Source organism: Haemaphysalis longicornis, unplaced genomic scaffold (genome assembly GCF_048455015.1).
Source record: "Haemaphysalis longicornis isolate Haplotype H1 unplaced genomic scaffold, Haemaphysalis longicornis Haplotype H1 scaffold_3, whole genome shotgun sequence".
NCBI lineage: Eukaryota > Metazoa > Arthropoda > Arachnida > Ixodida > Ixodidae > Haemaphysalis > Haemaphysalis longicornis.
In genome coordinates, this window is record NW_027526335.1 from 98,488,028 (window position 1) to 98,507,440 (window position 19,413).

General features: G+C 45.1%; 1 protein-coding gene across 1 annotated transcript in view; it reads left to right on the forward strand.

Annotated features, from left to right (window-relative positions):
* Window positions 1–17,272, forward strand: part of LOC144175347 (salivary peroxidase/catechol oxidase-like) — a 91,750-nt gene extending 74,478 nt beyond the window's left edge. Inside the window, exons 14-16 of the mRNA XM_077704427.1 lie at window positions 11,173–11,342; window positions 13,816–13,924; window positions 14,573–17,272. Of these exons, the coding sequence (XP_077560553.1) occupies window positions 11,173–11,342; window positions 13,816–13,924; window positions 14,573–14,666 (373 nt within the window). The 3' untranslated portion in view covers window positions 14,667–17,272. The remainder of the gene's footprint in view (window positions 1–11,172; window positions 11,343–13,815; window positions 13,925–14,572) is intronic.
* Window positions 17,273–19,413: the final 2,141 nt, after the last annotated feature.

The following is a 19,413-nucleotide window of genomic DNA, read 5'->3' on the forward strand; positions in this document are numbered from 1 at the left end:
CAAATGAAATAATCTTTCCGTCATACAATATGCATCTGTTGGTACACAACAAGAGTTAAAAGACGATTTAAGATGGCGTTGTCTTTTGGAGGCACCCGACCGATTCTGAACAATGCGCGCCCGATCGTGTGGCGCCACCTTCTACCTTTTCCTTACACCGCTGTTGGCGTAAGAACGAGACCGCTCTCAAAGATGGCGCTAGTATGCCTGTGCGCGCGGTTGCCACTTTATTTCCGTTGTTACCCATATGGTGCGAAAAACCTCAGCCCGAATCTCTATTTAACTGCACCTGCCAGTTTGGTTGTCCATATTCTTTCAATTACGCACTTTTATAAAGTGTTCTGTAAATACTAATGTAACAGTATTTTCGTAAAGTTCTTTATCTCTTCACTAAAATTTACAGCCACTGCTAGATTAGTACCAAATGCCAGACAAAAAAAAAATTAAGAAACCGTTACATTTCAACCCGGATTTGCGGTTGAATGGACCAGTTGTGAATTATGTAAGCGCTCCATTTCTCAATTGGACTCAACGTATTTACCATTTCCCCAAGCGCTCGATCTGATCGAGTCGCCGCGGCAATGGGTTTTTATCTAGGGTTGTTTGTTTTCGGGTAAAACGCGACTTTATACCGATTTTTACTCCTTGACATGGTTCAGGGGAATCGGGTCAAACCCTAGTCTTCTGATAATGTATGTAAACAGCGACGTGTGCAAAGACGATGACTAGCTCTTTGTGAATAAAATGTTTGATTTATGAGAAGCTATCAATGCTCTTTACTGTCACCATTACTGATTCATTTCTAAACAAGCGCGAAATTTTGGAGAGTATTAGTTAGAAAATCCTGATGTCCTCCCTAGTTACCAGTTTGAAACGAACACCAATGTTAACGCGTTTTGAGTTAACAAGCTCGTGATACCTACTAAAATAAACTCTAAGTGTATTGCTTAGTACATCTGTACATTGAACCCCAAAAGCCCCGATTTCGGAATGGTTGCACGAAAACACCCCATGTGTCCACGAATATTAGTTTGACCAACAGCACCCGATTTTTACCACGGATTTTATAAATATATAAAACCCGAAAACGAACAAACATATAAATTATGTCTCAGCAAGAGAAGTAAGTGTAGGGGTGGGCAGACAGTTTGTTGTATCTCAGCAACAGGAGGAATATCTGTGATGATGAACGCGTTTATTGCTGTGTCTGTATACGGGCACACAGTGAATTTGGTGTTTTCTCAGTTTTTGACGGGCCATTCTCCGTGCCATGGTCCATTCCCTGAAGGCTAGCCCTAAGCAAAAACATAGTTCCACGCATTAAAATAAGAAAATGGGTGACTAGAGAAGCTGTATAAAATACTCACCCCACAGAACTAGAAAATGTACCCGTGTTTATTATTGTCCTTATTTGGCAATGTTAGTGACTATGACTTTGTGATTACATAACAAAACTTTGAAGGACTATAGTTTTATCTTAGTAGACAAACATGGGGCTGTTTTCCCCCGTAGAGACGCCTATGTATAGGCAGCAGAAAGAATAGTGTAACGTTTATAACTTCACTGTGCCGTTACTAATAATGACAGGCCAATGAAACTCAAGGTACCACCAGAGTAGTATTACGGGCTTTTCGGCGTATAAAGTTTGTTGGGAAATTTTCGATAAACTAGAGTTGCAGCCGTTTTTTTTTCCAAGCATTAACAATAAAGTTGGCTATGCCGACAGGCGTTTCCGCCGCACCAGGCTTTTGCCGTACACGAAAAACTGACGACACCCGAGCGATAAACGGCTTCGCTGTAAAAAAAAACAAACTTAAATGTTGTTGGATGTGACATCACTGAAAGCATGGCGAAATGCGCTTTGAGGCGACGTCCTGGGCCTGTTTTATGTCCCAACATGTGTGTAGCCTTAAAATACAGACAAAAAAATTCATTCCTACGAATACTCCTAATTTCTTGCGAAACGAAATTAACAGGGTTTTGTAAGGACCGGGTTACTCACGTAAACAGGCACTGCGTCTGATGATTGTAGGGTTTGCGAGTTCGGTGCAAAGATGCGTCTTTAAACGGACTTTCGCTGTTATTACTCCACGACATCACCCCGTCACTCCTTACGTCCTCGCATACAACCGTACGTCTCAAATGCAATGTGTTTAAGGACTAGTGTCACAAATGCACCGCGAGTAAAGTCGCAAGAAAGTTCGTGCAACGCCACGTTGAATTCCACTCTACGTCGACAGATTGAGTTGAATGGGACCATGATTGGATTTTACCTCTTTTAAAATCGTGTCAGATAGTTATTTTAAATATAGCTTTCCATACTCTCCGATAAATTGTTTTATTTAAACTAATTTTCACTCGATCAGAAATATTTGTTTGGCAAATAAAAATATTTATTTATGCAAAATTCCTACATAGGAACGATGAAGTAATTTACCAATGTTAAACTCAATAAGCACTTTGCATCTTAATATTGTAATTTTACAAATTCATTGAAGGTGAAAGTAGAAACAACCGTCATTGCAATGACATCAAATTCAAGGCATAGTTTCAAATGAATCAGCACATTGCAGATAATATCTAATTGGTTTCATTCAATTGCAAACCACCAAGCGATTGGTTCCTCCAAAAGGAGGCATGCTTACAGTTGAACTACCGCACAGCAGATACGCGATTAATATCGACCGATCGAAATCTAATCAAATTTACTTTTCAGAATGGCTTCATATTGAAATAAAGAGTCATTTTACAGGTCGAATAAGGGCTGCTCAATTCCTGTTGATTCAATCGCACTTTCAAATTCTACCGGTGCCGTAAAATGTAATTGGAACACGGTGGCGTAAATTTGCAAGACTTTCTTCTTCCAGTAACTGCCTGGGTGCATTCGTGTGCGTTTAAAAAGTCCTCCCTAACATGAACAGCTTCCTGTAAACCGGTAATGGCTGTCATAAAGGCAGTATGACAAATATTTTGGGATATTCACAAATCCTTGCTCCAAATACTCATGACGCCACCTGTACAACTGCGCTTCCAAGAGGTACAATATGACCTTCATTGGTGGTTCCTTTTTTTGGCCAGGGTGTAATCTGGTGTAGAACAAAATAAAATGACAGATGCTTTGGCTGCGCCAACCACCGAATATCGCGCGAAGGTAGCCCACATTCCTACTTATAAAGCGTTGTCCAATACGCCACTTCTAACATTGCCTCCTGCTTGGATATTGTCACCTTGCTAAAATGACAGTCGCAAATGTAGAGTATGTGTCGGCTTAGGCATAACGTTTCGCTTTGCGGACTCAAGAAGCCAACTGGCACTCGCAGCTTGGCGTAAATTAGTACGTGTTCCGAAGGGCATTCGTTGGCGACGTCAAACCCAAACGCGCGACGTTAGGCCTAACGTGCCGTTGTCCCATATTTAGTGTTGAGTAACCAAGTTGAGCTTTGCGACGTGCCAAGTGACGTCATACTCATTGTTCGTCTAGCAGCGGTTACGGGTTAATGACGTTGTCGTTATTCCTCTAGCTTTGGCACAGAGCCACATTAGGTATAGGTCAGGATCGGGAGCTTCTTGGGGCTAATGTGCCCACTTTATGAAACCATGATTTGGAGGGAAAAAATTTCATGAAGAATAAGCGCACAATCAAATATAATAATCGGTCGAAGAAAAGTGAACTATGCGAGAAGGTGGAAGAAAAAGCGAAATCTAAATCTAAAGCGTGACTGTACGCCTACCGTCGGGCCGTCGCACTTTCGCATTCGCCCCCTCCCCCTGCTGCCCATCATCCTCTTCTGAAGCAAGTTATAAAAGAAAAAATACGGAAGGCTTCCCGGACCCGGCTTCACGAATTTCCCGGGAAAACGCCAGAGGCACACTAATATGCTTTCGCATAAAAAAAAAAAACTGCAGACCCCTGCTCAGCAAAGCTGAGGACTACCCTTCGATCGATACGACACTCTCAGAAACAGCCTGCACATCACGACGTACAACGAAACTCACAAAGACCGTCTCCGGACAGTAACCCAACTACCGTTTCCTCAGTCCAGCACCCCTTTCACCGTCCCAGTCGAAATCAAACCTTCCCTTTACCGGCTCAACTCCTCTCGTGAAATTATCGAAATCGAACACAATGACACCACTGATGAAATAAGACAAAGAATACTATCCAAACAGGCTAAAATCCTCGACTGACACAACCTCAGCCGCACTCTCCGCGGTGCCCCCAAAAGTGGTCAAATACTATATGACCATTGCGGAAGTGTCCCCATACCAATCTCTCAGAATGGCGTGCTATAATTGTCATAACATTGACCGTAAGTACCGCCCCTCCCAAACCGTGTGCCGTTCATGCGGGAAAACACACTCAGAATCAGACTGCTGTGGCCCGACGATTTACTGCGTGGTCTGTGATGAGTTCAGTCCCATTTAGCTGAACCCACTTGCCCCGGATGCGTTCGCCAAGCCACTCAGAACTCTCCTGCCAAAGACAAAGCTCAAGGAATCTCAGGTGGAGACCGTGTCAGGAGCAGCACCAAGAAATAGACTTTCCTCCACTTACACCCCTCTTAAACAAAACAAGCAATGCACCCACGACAACCGACCAAAATCCGCAACTCACCGCCATCCTCGCTCAGTTGAATGATCTTTGAACTGAAAATCAGCAACTTAAAGCTCAAATCAGTGAGCTCAAGCCAGTGCACGTGGCCACGCGGAACCCCCCAAATAACCCTCCGCCAAACAATCTCTGTTTTGGCCACCGAGCTCAACCGATTTGACAATCAACCGTTCACACTAGACACTATTCTAGGACACCGACTCCTACTATCGACTTCGCAGAAGGCAAAAAAAGCCCTTTTGTGTTTAATGAAGGAAGTAGGCTTAGCCGAAAGATTATAGTGCCTCTCTTTATTGCCTGTCTTCTCTTTCATCCCCTGCACACCCCTCCCCAGTGTCGAGTAGAATCCGGTCTCTAAGCCTGGATAACCTCTCGGCCTTTCCGTTTGCTTTTTTCTCTCTCTCTCTCGACGACCATGTTCAACACACCCTTGAGTAAACTAAATTATCAGGCAAACAATGACCCTAAAACTCTATGACCTTCAAATGCGCACAGAGTGGACTCCTCGCAATGATTAGGCGGCACCCGGGGGTCAGGCAGCCCACCAAGCTGCGCAGGAGGCTTGCTCTTTTCTCTCCTCCGCTGACCCCGCAGTTCTCCAGGGTTCAGACCTGCTTGACTGGCTCGACATGACCGAAAATGTCATCATACCCCCAAACATCCGCTTACACAGGTAGAAGCACGAAAAGAAACTCCGGTTTTGGCAACTTACGCTGAGGGACCACGTTTCGTACCAACCTTCCCTTACAAGGACCCAATAATTTTTTTAACAAATTCTTTGCAGGTGCATCATTTTCCCCGGAAACAATGCGCAAATAGGGCTAACCCCTTATCAACCCAAAATGTTCATACTGTCAGTAAGTCCTCAAGGCTGATTACACCTCCTAATATGGATATGCCGCAAATTCTCTCGAGACCGGAATTTCACTTTTCCACACCCAGATCCATCCACCAACATCGGTTCCCTCACTTTATATGAACACACCAACAACCTGATCATACAGTTCACCACTACGAGCGGTCTAGCGCGAGTTATATAGCCATGGCCTGCACCAGTGAATAGACCATTCAATGCTGAACAACCCTCCTGTGAAAACTCATGCCGCCCCCCGACGACCACGAACTCATGACGAACCCCTTTGATCTATGAATCCCCCCCCCCTCGCGCTCACAACTCCCCCACGAGGCCTGTGGCCTTCCCTTTTTGAATAAACAATTTAACAGCAAAGCTGAGTACACAATAGGGGGCTTGACTAAGGATGTATCGGCGATGGGTAGCTATATAGATATATTTGGTGGAACCGAACCTGCTTTAGAACTTAATTGCTGTGAAAGGGTCCGTGCTGACACATTGCACATACCCATTAACGTGAATACAGGAGCAAATTTGAATGAAAGGAAAGACAGAGAAATCTTGAAGAGGGGATCTGGCCAGATATTCTACGTGGGAAGGAAGAGAGGGAAAGCAAAGTAGGAGAGACGTGAGGCTACTATGGCGGGGAACGGTACGAATGTAGAGTATCTGCAGTTCCAGTTCCCGGCCCAGTAGGGGAATCTGAGTGGCGTCAGATGATTCACTGCATGATACTTAATCTCGGACTCAAATCATGGGTGCATATCTATTGTTACTTTCCTTTTTGTATTTATACGCCTCACAGAATATTTTCTAGAAGGGGACCCACAACTTCTAACCCACGTTCAAGAGTCTTAGCAACCTGCTTGTGAACACAGTACAAGCACTGAACGCGCCGTATTAATTAAACTCTTTAAAATGTTCTGTGCCTTCTCAGTTTCAAGCCTCTCCTACTGGTTCATTTGCAAATTCATGAATGCAGACTCGCTTGAGGGACCTGCCCTTGTGGAGATCGAAGGCCACTGAGCAATGCAAGCACTGCCTGGTGAAATGCACCGTAGATGAGGGAAAGAGGGTCGGCCTGTTGCATCACCTGCCGATGTGTTGGCGACAAAGCCGCCAGTTGGGCTGGTAGCGACTCACCTTTAGGACATCGAGATCTTCGACTAATTTGACGTGAACGCCTATTTTTTCGTTGAACAGGAATTACAGCTTCTTTGTAGGAGGATCTGTCACTCACCATCGTATGAGTACGCTCTTCTTCTTGTGTTTGAGTCTAGTACGTGCTGTTGATATGGTTTCATGTCGACAGACACAGTTCACACATTGGGCGTCTACTTTGCGAAAAGACGATTGGTGAGTTTCACCAGAACGCCGGGAAAACACATCACTGTGGGACACAGTCCTAACATGACCTATATTGAAGCATATGTCATGCTGAAGAGACATCTGTATTATACTGTCGCACATGCTGCAGCACGTATCGAACACCACCCACGGCGGCAGGCAAACGTAAGTTTGATGCAGCGCGATCGCTCGCTCTGGTGAAAGTCAATACTTCTACTAAACAGCACGTGCAACGGGATAAAAGAAACTGAGGACAACCACACAGCGCTGTGGGAGGCTGTCATCTCCTTCTTTTGTCCCATATACGTGCTGCTTGTATACCTATCGAAGGCGAACCAACTAGCCCAACATTTAACTTTATAGTAGATAAATATCCACTATCCTTGCTCAGGGTGTTAACAAACTGCGGTGTCCGTTATATCAATGTCTACGTCGGAGTACCTCCAGTCACTGTTTATTTATCGTAATACCGGAAGGGTGGAGTCAGAATATCTTCCAAAAAGCGTATAATGGCAAGCTCTGGTGGCTTACACTAGTCAGATCCTCCCGTCTGCATAACTAGGTTCCATATTTTTTTTCTCTCACAGAATCCCGGAGTTGAGGAGGCTCTTCAATAAAGTTTATCAACAACTACCAACGGCGTGTAAATAATCGTCCGAGCACTCACGATGACGGTGATGACGTGGCTCTTGGAGTTAATGCGGAATCTTTTTGACTGTTTAAGTGTCAACCGTTCAAAACAAACACTCTGACAGAGTTTCCATGTTGATTTCAAAGATGTTGCACGTCTTTATAATGGAGGATAAGTGTTCTCCAAATTTTCAAGAACCAAAAATCTGGCTCCTTCCACTGGTGTGTTTCGCTTGACTCTCATGTGAGGGGCATGTAGCTGACACTGCAGACTCTTGTAAGACCATGGCGGCATTGAGAGGGGAAGTTTCCCCGGCCACTGATGGCACAATATTCTCAGAGTGTTAAGAGCAGTGTGTGCATGAGAGGCCGTCCTTGATCGAAGCCGCCGTAGTATTGCTCTTCCAGCACTGGTTTCCCCAAGACGCATTACCTGCGTCAGTAACCTCTGTGACGCCATCAAGCGGAGTGTAGCAGACTGGCTCTCCCGTATTACCTTCTCGTTTGCCGCTCCCTGATCCCAATCACCTTCAAATTTTTACGGATGGCTCAGTCGATCCATACAGAGGGGTTAGTGCAGCGGCGTATATGATTCCTGATGCCCAGGTTTCCTGGGCAGCACGCCTAGATCATGCGGTGTCCTCCACCGAATCCGAGTGCGTTGCCATCGCGGCTGCTTTGAGAAAACGTAAGTCATATAAGCCGCAGGAAGTTGTAATTCTGACTGACTCAAAAGCAGCACTACAACTTTTACAGCGTGGTATCCCCACGAAAAAGGACTGCCAGCGTTCCTTACGGCTTGTGCAAGAACTTAGCAGCAAGTGTTTCAATGTGCGGTTTCAATGGATTCCATCCCATGTTGGCGTCAAGGGCAATGAGACCGCTGATCAGATTACACGGAGTGCGCTGCAATTTGCACCGACAGTTAAAGTTTCCCCCAATCACTGGAACGACTTCAGGCGAACAGTGGCCGAACATTTCAAGTCTTTGGAAAGTCCCTATCACCAGCCTTGCGTCACAAAGGGGCTTACAAGATCGGAGGAAACATTGCTGTGCCGCATCCGAACGGGCTCAGCGAAGACCACAGCATGGCTATTCAAGGTGGGCCTCGCGAGATCGCCTCTGTGTTCGTCATGTGCAGTGATAGGGGATGGACACCACTACGTAATGTGTTGCCCAGAGCATGATGTCGAGCGGACTGCAATGCTCTCAGCGATTCGAAAGCTGGCAGCCCCACACAGCACTCTGGACCACATCGTCTTTCCAAGGGTACATTGGATGCTGCAAAGAGACGTGTCACGCCTTCTCCTGAGCTTCCTTGAGGAGACGGAGCTGGCAAACGTGTGGTAAAAGGACACTACCTTTGGCTAATTAGGAGGAGCTTGGGCGAAGCAATTGCCGGCATATCCAGCCAGGCTAACGCCGCCTGATCCCACAACAACCACCCCCACCACCACCACATAAGGGAGGAGTAACTTACCGTGAACATGGGAGGAGTAACTTACCGTGAACATCTGCTGGGCATTGTCCGTCCTGTCACATAAGTCTACCAGGCGAGGGTGCCCAACTATGCTTCTTTTGAAGCGGTGCCCAACGATACAATTGTTGTCACAGTCCCTTTCTTGTGTAGAAGAGTCACCGCAGTGTTCCGAATGCCATGATGGGAATGCTTGCTTGCTTTCTCCTTGGCTTGCCTCATTTGCTAGAAAGGGTTGCTTCCGCTTTTTATGAGCCCGACGACTTCATCACATAACAGTCAACTGTCGTCCTTTGATGCCATGCGGATGGGAGTGAATGGTTTTGCGCGTAAATCCTTGGTGGCAGCAACAAAAATATTTAACCAGAGAACACCAGCTGTGCGTTGGTACATATAAGATGACAAAGAAAGACAGCCAGAAATCTGCAATTCCGTACATGTCTAGCGGCTAACGATGTTCGCTTATGTCGATGTCAGATCTATCAACAAAAACGATGGCTTTTGTTTAAATGCATTAAGGATCACATACCGCTATTTCTGTTTTATATGGGGAATAATGCTCGAAATATTTCATGGTACGTTGAACTTGTGCTGTAACTGAGCCTATATTTGTGAACAGCATGAGAACTATTCCTCGCTATACAAAAGCTCCGTTTTAAAGGGACTTTGAAACACTTCGGATGAACGCTTCCATTCTATTCTTCACGTCTGGAAGCACTGCTAAAGCTATAGTTTTCGCCAGCACGTAGCGGCCCTGCGTGATTCGCTCATCGCAGAAGATACGCCTTCCGTATCTGCTTTGGATTTGTGGCTTTCTTCTTAATGTGGCTATAGAGTGCGTTCATAGCTGCAACTGAAGGAAAGCTGGCCAACTGCCGCTACATCGCTGTAAGGACGTAATTCGAGCGGTCGAAGAACGCCAAGACCGGGAAAGAGGAAAATCTTTTGAGCAAGTTTCCAAGTTATCTGATGGGCATAGGGCAGTAACTTTTGGCTGACGTACTTTGCGACCCCCTAATCTAAGTACTGGATGTGTCCGTTGACTAAATACTGGAAGAATTTAAGATTGCGATGGAAGTTGAAAAAAATAAACGTTGCATGGCCCCTTTAGCTGGAGAAAGAGTATTAGTTACACTAAATCAGTCGCATTATCATGGTGAATGCTGCCGCAATCCGTTCATGGTTTCATGCAGCCGGTACCGTTACCATGCAAACACAACACACAAAACACAACTACGGAGCGAGGAGCTTAGTTAGTGAGTGCGATTTGATGCTTATTAACAGATCTTGTGATGAAATAGATGCCGCTAATTTCATTGTAGCGTTGGCATTTCGAGCACTTCAGACGGGCAAAAATAAAATAAATACCCTGCGGCACGGTTCGTGACGTGATTGATGTAGCGTGTAAACTATTTGCTGCCATTCTATAGATACTACTTGTGGGGCGCATGATGAAAGCTAGTTACGTTGGCAGTGCTGTCGTACGTTGTCGGAAATATGAACCTACTCATAAACAACAGAAACAAACTAAACGAATCTATTCCAAAAAGCAGGCTTCATCTTTTACCGGAACCCTCCTTTACACGAAGGTATAACTTGACGCAGTCCTATTTTTACCCTTCACCCGACAGGCAGGCTCGCCTACATGGGCCGTTTTGGGACGTTGTAATCTTCTTTTTTTAGTTTGATACAGGAGGAGAAAAGTGAAAAGTAGCGGCAACTAATTTACAAGAGCTGGACGCCACCCGTGCGGGAAAAAGGAAATTAGTGAAAGAAAAAAAGGAAGTGCGCTCTTTGTAGGAAGCGGCGACGGCGATGCCTTAGACAACACAAGTTTTATGTGCCTGAGCAAGGAAGCTTGCGGGATGAATTGCTTGCCAGTTACGGCAGAGGCACGACGCTGGATTTTCCTCTTTTTCAGCCCATGATGCACGCCTTTTTTTGTAGATTTCTCATCTCTTATGCGTCGCCAACCACACTCTTTCCTCTTGGTTAGTAATGAAGCTCTTCCTGCTTTTCTCAAGTGACTGTGTTTGCAGCCACTAAAACTTAATTGGCCACCTGTATTTTCTAGCAACGAGCGTAAATAAAACATGTTTTGGAAAGCTCGCAGTAAAACTTAAAGAGTGTCTAAATCATATTGGAATAAAGTTGAAATGACGAGTTGGCATGGGGTCAAATGCGTCTTTACGGCAAAAACAGGGAAGATTGTAAGGCGGATCCTAAGCACCAAATTTTGTTTTCCTTTTGCAGGCATCCCGATGATGTGGACCTGTGGAGCGGTGGTATCTCCGAGAGGGTCATGCCGGGGGCCATGATTGGTCCCACCTTCGCCTGCATCATCGCTAGGCAGTTCTCGAACCTTCGGCGAGGGGACCGTTTCTGGTTCGAAAATCCTGGTCTGCCGTCGTCCTTCACGCCCGGTAACAAATCTTTGGCATCCTTTGTTAGCAAAGATTATATTCAAAAGGAGCGTCAGCATGTTCGAAACTGCCAAGGACTATTGTAAGGTTGGCATACCGAGCTGACGGCTTGAAGGTCTCCCGAAAAGTTGTAGCTGGAATAATAAAGGGGGGAATAATAATTGCCACCGCAAAAAAATCTTGTCGAGAAGACTAAACACCCTGCACTCAATCATCTTTTCAATTAAATAGACGTTATTACAATCCATAGCCGAAACGTAATTGAATTCACAGTCAGCCCTGGCATCAGCTAAACAAAGCAGAGATAGAAGCTCCGGAACCGAACTTCGCGACATGGTTACATGGGGACCATATTATTAACGAGTCACTGAATTGTCGGCCTGTACTTCAGTTTCATTTGTACCAGTCGCGTGCGTCACACGAAACATCTTGTAGACTCTAAACTGGTGGGATTTGGGTAAAGTTACAAATTTATGTTTGCATTTTCTCATATAATTGCAATATACATTCAATGCCCAAACATAAAAAAAATACAATTCAATCTACCAAAAGTCTCAACAAGAAAAGCATAAATTTCTTGCGCAATGTTTTAAATACAAATAACCAATGTTGACGCATGTTATCAGAAGTCTTTAGTTAGATTTCTTTTTGAAGCACTTGCGGGTTCACTTGAACTTTATCAAGTTTCAGAAGCGAAATATTTCTTAGTGTCATTTGAATGTTATTACCCGAAGCGCCCTTACAAAGCTGTGGCTGTTTCCTACTGCTTTACAACACAGGCAATTACTTACCAGCTCTGATGGCATTCACCATAGAGGATGTTCAGTGCAGAGTAAATTTGTTCTCAGAAAAAGGGATTAGGATCCATATGCCTCGTACTTGTCCCCAATTGCTGTATGCAGCACTATTCCTGTTTTTGAATACATCGACAAAGTGCTTTCAAAATGTGCGACGTTCTTGTCTAGTTGCGCCAGCAGGGCTCTTCGGCCGGGACGACATTAGGTAAACGAGAACGATGTCTACTACGTCATATCCGAAGCCCATCTTTTGGAAGCCCAGCATGCTTCCCAGAGTAACTCTTTTGGGACTGCTTTTATATACAAGACATACGTTGCTGTTCTTCAGCACGTTTCTGGTGTTTTGTATGTCGGCGCCGGATTATGAAGTTCATTTTAGCTCCAAGGGACCGCACAAGTAAAAGAAACTACTAAACAGCAATAGTGGCCGTGAATGAAAGGTATTTATAGACCACTCTATTGGTAATTACTAGCATCGTCGACCAGGTTCAAACATGTCAACAAGCCTCGACCAGACTTGACGCAAAGGGACGCAACATGCCTTAGCAGTGTTCCCGCTGTAGGCGGCCGATGTGGTTGTGCGGCAGGGCCTACGTTTATTTGCAGATGAGTTTCAACAGCAACAAGAAACCAGGAACCGGGGAATGTCCGTAGGTTGCGGCCAAGCAGTGCAGAAGCCGCGGTTGTTTTCTGGCGAGTGCGTGGCTCGGCCTGCGTGCCCAGGCCACTAGCTGCTGACTGTGAAAGGAGCAGCCCATAATGATTATTGAGAGTGCTTGAAGTGTATGAAGAAGTGGCCACTAAATCCTAATTAACAATAGATATTGCATTTGAAAGGTCGCCTGCAGTTCTCAAAAGCCACTGTCTGGATGCCGCTTATTCCATCTCGGAGTCTATAACTGCGGCGTGAGAGGCGCCGCAGTTCACGAGGTGGTCACGCTCCTGGCATTGAGAACAGTTAGCTGGAGACACATTTAAAACTTCATCAGCCGCCATCCGGGAATGGGAGAGTCTTAGGCACACGCCCACCCAGGAATAATGCCGCAATGGATAGTGGCCTTGCAGCTATCTATAAAAATAGAACTAAACGGTTGAGGAAAGTAGTCTTCCCTTTCCTGCTAATGCGGCTACTCTAATTACGGCTATCGGCCCGAAATACTCCGCAAGTACGAAACATTTCCCCGGGTCAAGCATGTAGAAACGTCTAAAATCGCACATCTAGGGACAGTTTTCTTTCGTAGTGAATTATGACGTCAGTTCAACATGCTCAAACAAAGCGATGCGACTCGTGGTAGGAAATTCCGGCTCATCTGATTTAAAACAAGTTAAATTATTCATCAGCCACGGCAGCCACCGTTCACGTCTTTATTTTAATATATGCTTTGAACATCCTGAGCAGCCCTGGAAGGATTTCTTGTATATATTTCGGAGCTGCGTTCAACTAAGTGGGGGCATATACGATCGACAAAACCTTACTGCGGCCACAGTACTTTAAGATGCAGAGAGTATAACGCAGAAATATCCGACGCAAAGTTCGTTGAGGTATGTCAAATGTAAACTAAACATTCCGACGGGCTTCCTGAAACAACCAAGCAGCTTAAAGTGGTCGTGGTGTGCATAAACTGTGATATAAATTGTTTTTTATAAAGTAACCTCTTATTTATTATTCGTTACAGAACAACTGCAGGAGATCCGAAAGGCCACGCAGTCGAAGATTATTTGCGAGAACGGTGACGACATACCGACAATTCAGCTCTGGGTGATGAGACTGCCGCATCCAATCTAGTAAGTAGACCATTCTTTCATCGTTTCTATCGAATCATACTATCCATGTCAAAGACACAAAGAACGCCGAACAAGAGACTAAAAAAACTCATTTTAGTCAAGATTCCACTTTTAACCCAAAGGAGACGTTTTCAGTGATTTCATTTCATGCCGTGTAAACTAGAACGCTTGTTCTCTTGTTTTGAATGTGTGCGTGGCTTGTAGCCTATGGATGCAAAATTTCAAATATAAACCGACGTATTTCCCTTTTTTTCAGGAACAATTGTAAAGAGACAATGAAGTGAATTGAATTTTTTCCTGTTAAATGTTAGCAGTAAGGTCAGACTGCGAATTATAAATTTTATGTGCTAACGAATTTTACCAAGCACTCCAGGCACTGAATAACAATGTATAGACAGACATGGAATAGAAACCCTAAAGAATTAACCGTGCTCACGGCCGTGGCCACCTCGAAAAAATATAGCGAAAATTTCAGCCTGACAAGTGCCGCCTACTTAACCGACACATATACAAGCCTTACGAAGAATTCCGGCTGAGAGTGATGGCAAGGCCATGCACGTTCGCTGCGTAGCTATAAAAATTCCCGTAAAGAGTGAGCCCGTTCATTCAAGAGCGATGCTTTCCTTTTTTCTTCCATCCGTTCCGCAGCAATCCAAGGTTCCGCTGCGAGGATATTCCGGGCATCGATCTTCGCTACTGGCAAGAGGACCCCGTGCACGGCGGATACTCGTTCAAGAAGTAGTGATTCGTGTGTGGTGCTTGTTTCGCCCGTCGGCCTTGGTGGGCCCGCCTGTGTGAAAAGTGCGGCTGCGACGCCTTTTGCGGATACCTTCGCTCCCAGGGCGGATATACCCGGGAAGATGCCAAGTGACTCGCCTACTCCGTGATTGTGCGCTCCGAGGTGTGTGCGCGTGTGTGTGTCCGAGATCCGCCATGCCAGCGCCGACCATTTCGACCCCACGTCGACGACGACAGCCTTGCCAGTGGTGTGCTGCCCGGGATTGGAGTGGAAAACGTGCGCTTCTGTTGGCCCTCTGTAGCTGTTCGGATCTTCCCGTCGTTTCTTTCTTCCTGAGTGTTTCCTTTTTCTTGATTCTTTTGATTTCTTGCAATGTACCAATTGCAGACGACGTGAAGCTCCCGGCAAGGCGAGTACTGACGCGGATGCAGTGACAGGGTAATATTTCGTCGACTACAAAAAAAAAAAAAGAAGTAAAGAATGCCTCGAGGCTTTCGAACAGCCGCGCCAGCATGAGGAAACGTATATGGAGGAGAGTTCATGTTTTTATGTCACCACGATGTTTAGATGTTCGATGTGATTTTTCTTACTCGCCCAACGTAACTGCGTATCAAAGAAAACAAGCGTACAGGAAAGATGCTGCGTGCTTCTGGCCATCAGTACGAGTAGCGCGGCGACACAGGCATTGTTTTTGAGCTCTCGAAAGTTTGAGTTTCGCGTTTTGCGCGAAAAAGAAATAGTAACTTAACGTTGTTTACGTGATAGCTTTTCACAAATATTGAACGAACTAGGCTTGTATTGAAAAGATTTTGTTCAGCTGAAAACAAAAATTAGGAACCTTGTAGTGACGTACGTCTGAGGCAACATGTAGTAAAAAATACACAAGGCATCGATGAATGAAAAGTCAGAGTGTCAAAAAAACACAACACCGATGTCGGTGCTGCCCAAAAGTATCGAGTAAAGACAGCGCCGTAAGCAGCATCCGAAGAAAAAGCGGTGTTTAGAGATATCAGGATAAATAAGTCTCGAGGATGGTACAATTCGAAGAATAAGTGTAGTCTTTGGTTGAACCATATGCGGGTGCAAAATTACGTAAGTGTAAAAAAAAAAACGAATTTATTTTCACTTTTTCTTCGCTTCCTCTCAGAACGGGTACTTGAGTGTTCAGACGTGTCCATGACCGCCGTCATTCTTTACCGATAGCGGTAGATTTTGTTCTTTTCTTATTCTCCATAAGTTATGAAGAGCTTCTTTCTCAGCTCTGCCTTTGTGCCTGCGAACCCGTCAGCTTAGTTGTTATGTTTTGAGTCGATCTTTGGCGGAACGTTCGTGTTAATATTGCGCCTGCTTTGTGGTCAGGGGGCTTTCGTCCACTAACAAAGATGCTACATTTCTATACTTGATTTTCTCTGGACGCTTTATGTTTTTCACTAACAGCGCATTTCTCACACAAGTCGAGGTAGCGTTCATCATCAACCTTACGTCTCTCATTCCTAACTTTTAACACCTACGAATGTATATTTAAACCCTCAATCCCAACTTTTCACGTTAGCACCCGTTTTCACGTTAGCACGTTGGGACGCGTTGCATCCAAGCAGATATATAGAGGCATCGAGAGAAGGGTTATCAAACGAACAGCCATAAATCCAGGTTCTGCTTTTCGGAATCGCGTGTTGGGGCGGAGAAGTATTCAGGAGACATTTTCTTGACATGTGACAGGAAAGCCTGGAATTGGCTGCCCCCATGTTATTAACTCTCTCCGCGGGCTGTTGCTTTCTGTCAGCGATATAAGCCGACATTTCACGGAGAATTACTCGTAGTTAGGACCAGAAAGTCACCCTTTTGCGAGAATGGTATTTTGGGGAATTATTTATGGGTGACCAGCGTGAGCGCTACGACACCTTTCAGGGAAAGCAATACTTCCTCCTTGGTGCAAACGATAGGTCGCTATTAGCGCCTGTATTTTTCTGTTGTGTGAAGAAACTTCGTAGAAAGGTCATAATATTTTAACTCAACCTGGTCACCAAGGACGGTGGTGCCGAAGCGTAGTATCACTTGCTTTTTCTTTCTTTTTTTGGATCCGAAGGGAAATCGAAAAATTGAAAAAAAAATCCCGCTGTTTTCCGTTGATATAAAATTGCGCTGTGCATAAATAGAGAAACAGGGAAGAAATTTCGTCGTTATTGAATGTCTTCGTCTGTCACGTAATCCAATTATTCAATCTTGAGCACCTAAATTTAGTGCCCAATATAGTACCGAACAGTTTGAGATGTGCGAAGATTGGGGCTCAAACAAACAAACAAAAATCTTGCACGGCGATTCTAAATTAAAAAAAAAATTAGACGTAGGACGTGAAGGACAAAGATAGAGCCCGGTTATTGTCCTTCGCGTCTACGTCGAAACTTTTTCGCGCTTAAAAGGTGTTGATCATGGGGTACCAACTAGCTTGAGCCCACACGTTGTTAAGTTAGCGCCACCGTCCTTTCGGACGGGAAATGATGTGCTTTGCCAAACGCGACAGCATTGGACTAGCGGAGAATCCGCGAAGTGTCTTTTAGAATAACCGGCAGTGTGGTAGTATAGAATTGTAGAGCACTTTTGTAATAAATATTTTCCTACCTTTACAAAGAATGAGTGTTCCCTTTTCCATGATCGCTAACAAGCACATCGCCGCATGAAGGACCTATAGCTTGTATTCACAGGCGAGGCTCGCATGCAGGCAACCATGTGGGTGCGCCGTTAGTGGTTACGTCGGGCTACGCGGGATGGCGGTACTTGTCTGTGCTAAGCTCATGATTTGTGTTGGACGTCCCAAACTCTACCCCACCGAACGCAAAGCAATGCCTCGAGTCCAATGTGAGTGCGATTAATAACATCTCTGCTGACACTACCGTTGAGAATCGGGTTGAAATGGAGCAGACGACGCACGCCGGTGTTTTTTTCTTCTGCGTGCGGGCGCAGGGGCACCAGCCGCGCCATGTCCGTGGCACTTCGGGTGTGTCCGTGGCCGTTTCCAGTGTTGCCAAGCGAAGAAATTGATGGCTATACTTTTCAATGAATACCACCTGTGTAGTTACGATGCTTCCTCGATTTGTTTTTCTTATTTTTGCATAACGGTGAAAGCATAGATTTCACTCGTGCTATTAATACGCACCAGAAGGCAGAAAACAAACGCGAAACTATTATGCTTTTTTAAACCCAATGGGAAACTCGCATCCCGCTTTCTTATATGGTCTAAAAACAATTTCCACATTTCAATGTTTTACATGTTCTATTTGCATGCAATATGCTCAGATATGAGCTTACAGTTTGAAGTGCGAGAACTATGTGTTCATACATGGGCAGATGCTTCAAAACCCGACGAGAGTTTATTCTGAGTATTTTGGCACCCCTTTTCAAAAACATGCTCAAGAGACGATTCAAGAAACGAAAAAAACATGTTCACAAGGTACGTATCACAAAGAAATCTAACAAGACAATTTGATAAGCAAATGCAAGGTAGCTTTAAAAAATCATGCATCCCTCCGTCTAACGACGACGTTGGTCGAACGCGAAGCTTTCTCGTGACGGATTCTTTGGTTGTCGCCTGAGTTTGGACCGAGTTTCACCCATGTCGAAATGGAGCAATCCAATAGACGCCGGCTTATTAAGGCGAAGGACCCAGGTTCGATTCCAGCAACTGAAGCGTTTTTTCCTCTCCTGCCCCACGATCTTTCATCATCATCGTCAGAGGGAGTTGGCTTTCCTGCAGGGAGCTTTCGCGTTGCAGACGCCATCAGTGAGAACACTCAAGCTCGCTTTAAAAAAAGGCAGCGTGGCGGTTGCAAGCGGTCAAGGAACTGTCGTTAATCTTGACATTACCTTTTTTTCCTCTCCAGTAAATTGTTTAGCTGGGGCGCCAGTCACATAAACTGAAATTGAACTATTAGACGATCTACGTCCGGCCACAGATTTTAGGCACTATATTAGATAGTAAGTTGTAAGCAACTTCGCACACCAATGAGTCCTCGATTAGTCGGATATTTTCATTTCACCGACGCAGGGTCTGTTGCGTACAACTTTAGCTTTTACTCGCCACAGAAGTATATTATTTCTGACTGACTGCCTCCTTAGACTGACCATGCGCCGGCTAGGCGAGAAAAATCAGGTTAGGAGAACTAAATTTTTTATTTGAATGTCACAGACAGACAGACAGACAGACAGACAGACAGACAGACAGACAGACAGACAGACAGACAGACAGACAGACAGACAGACAGACAGAATAACTATTTGGCACAGCCGGGGCGATTAGGTCGGCGACGTCTTCTCCGTCATCTATAAAAAAAATTTGGCACAGACACTTAAACTGGGCCACGAAGACAAAATACCAGTTTCGTTCATTAGAAGGTCTTAACAATTAGAAGTCTTTTATTGCCAACTTCAAACAAATAACCGAGATATTGAAGAAAACTGATCCCAGCCGCTTTCCTGCAACCTCTCTATGACGTCAGAGAATCTTGTTTGTGCGAAGTGCGGAAGCATACCTAGGCAACCGCCAAGAATGATTATTGGGCGATAGTAGTTGCGTCTAGTTCCGTTTGATCGCATGACTTGAATCTTAACGTGCAGTATACACACTGGGGCTCTTCGATTTACAGTCTCAGACTCACCGCGGATAGTCCGCGGGTAGTCTGGGGATTCCCCGAAGTCATAGGGATACATGGGAAAATCGAATGCCGGACTGCTTCTCGGGGAGTCCGCGGTGAGT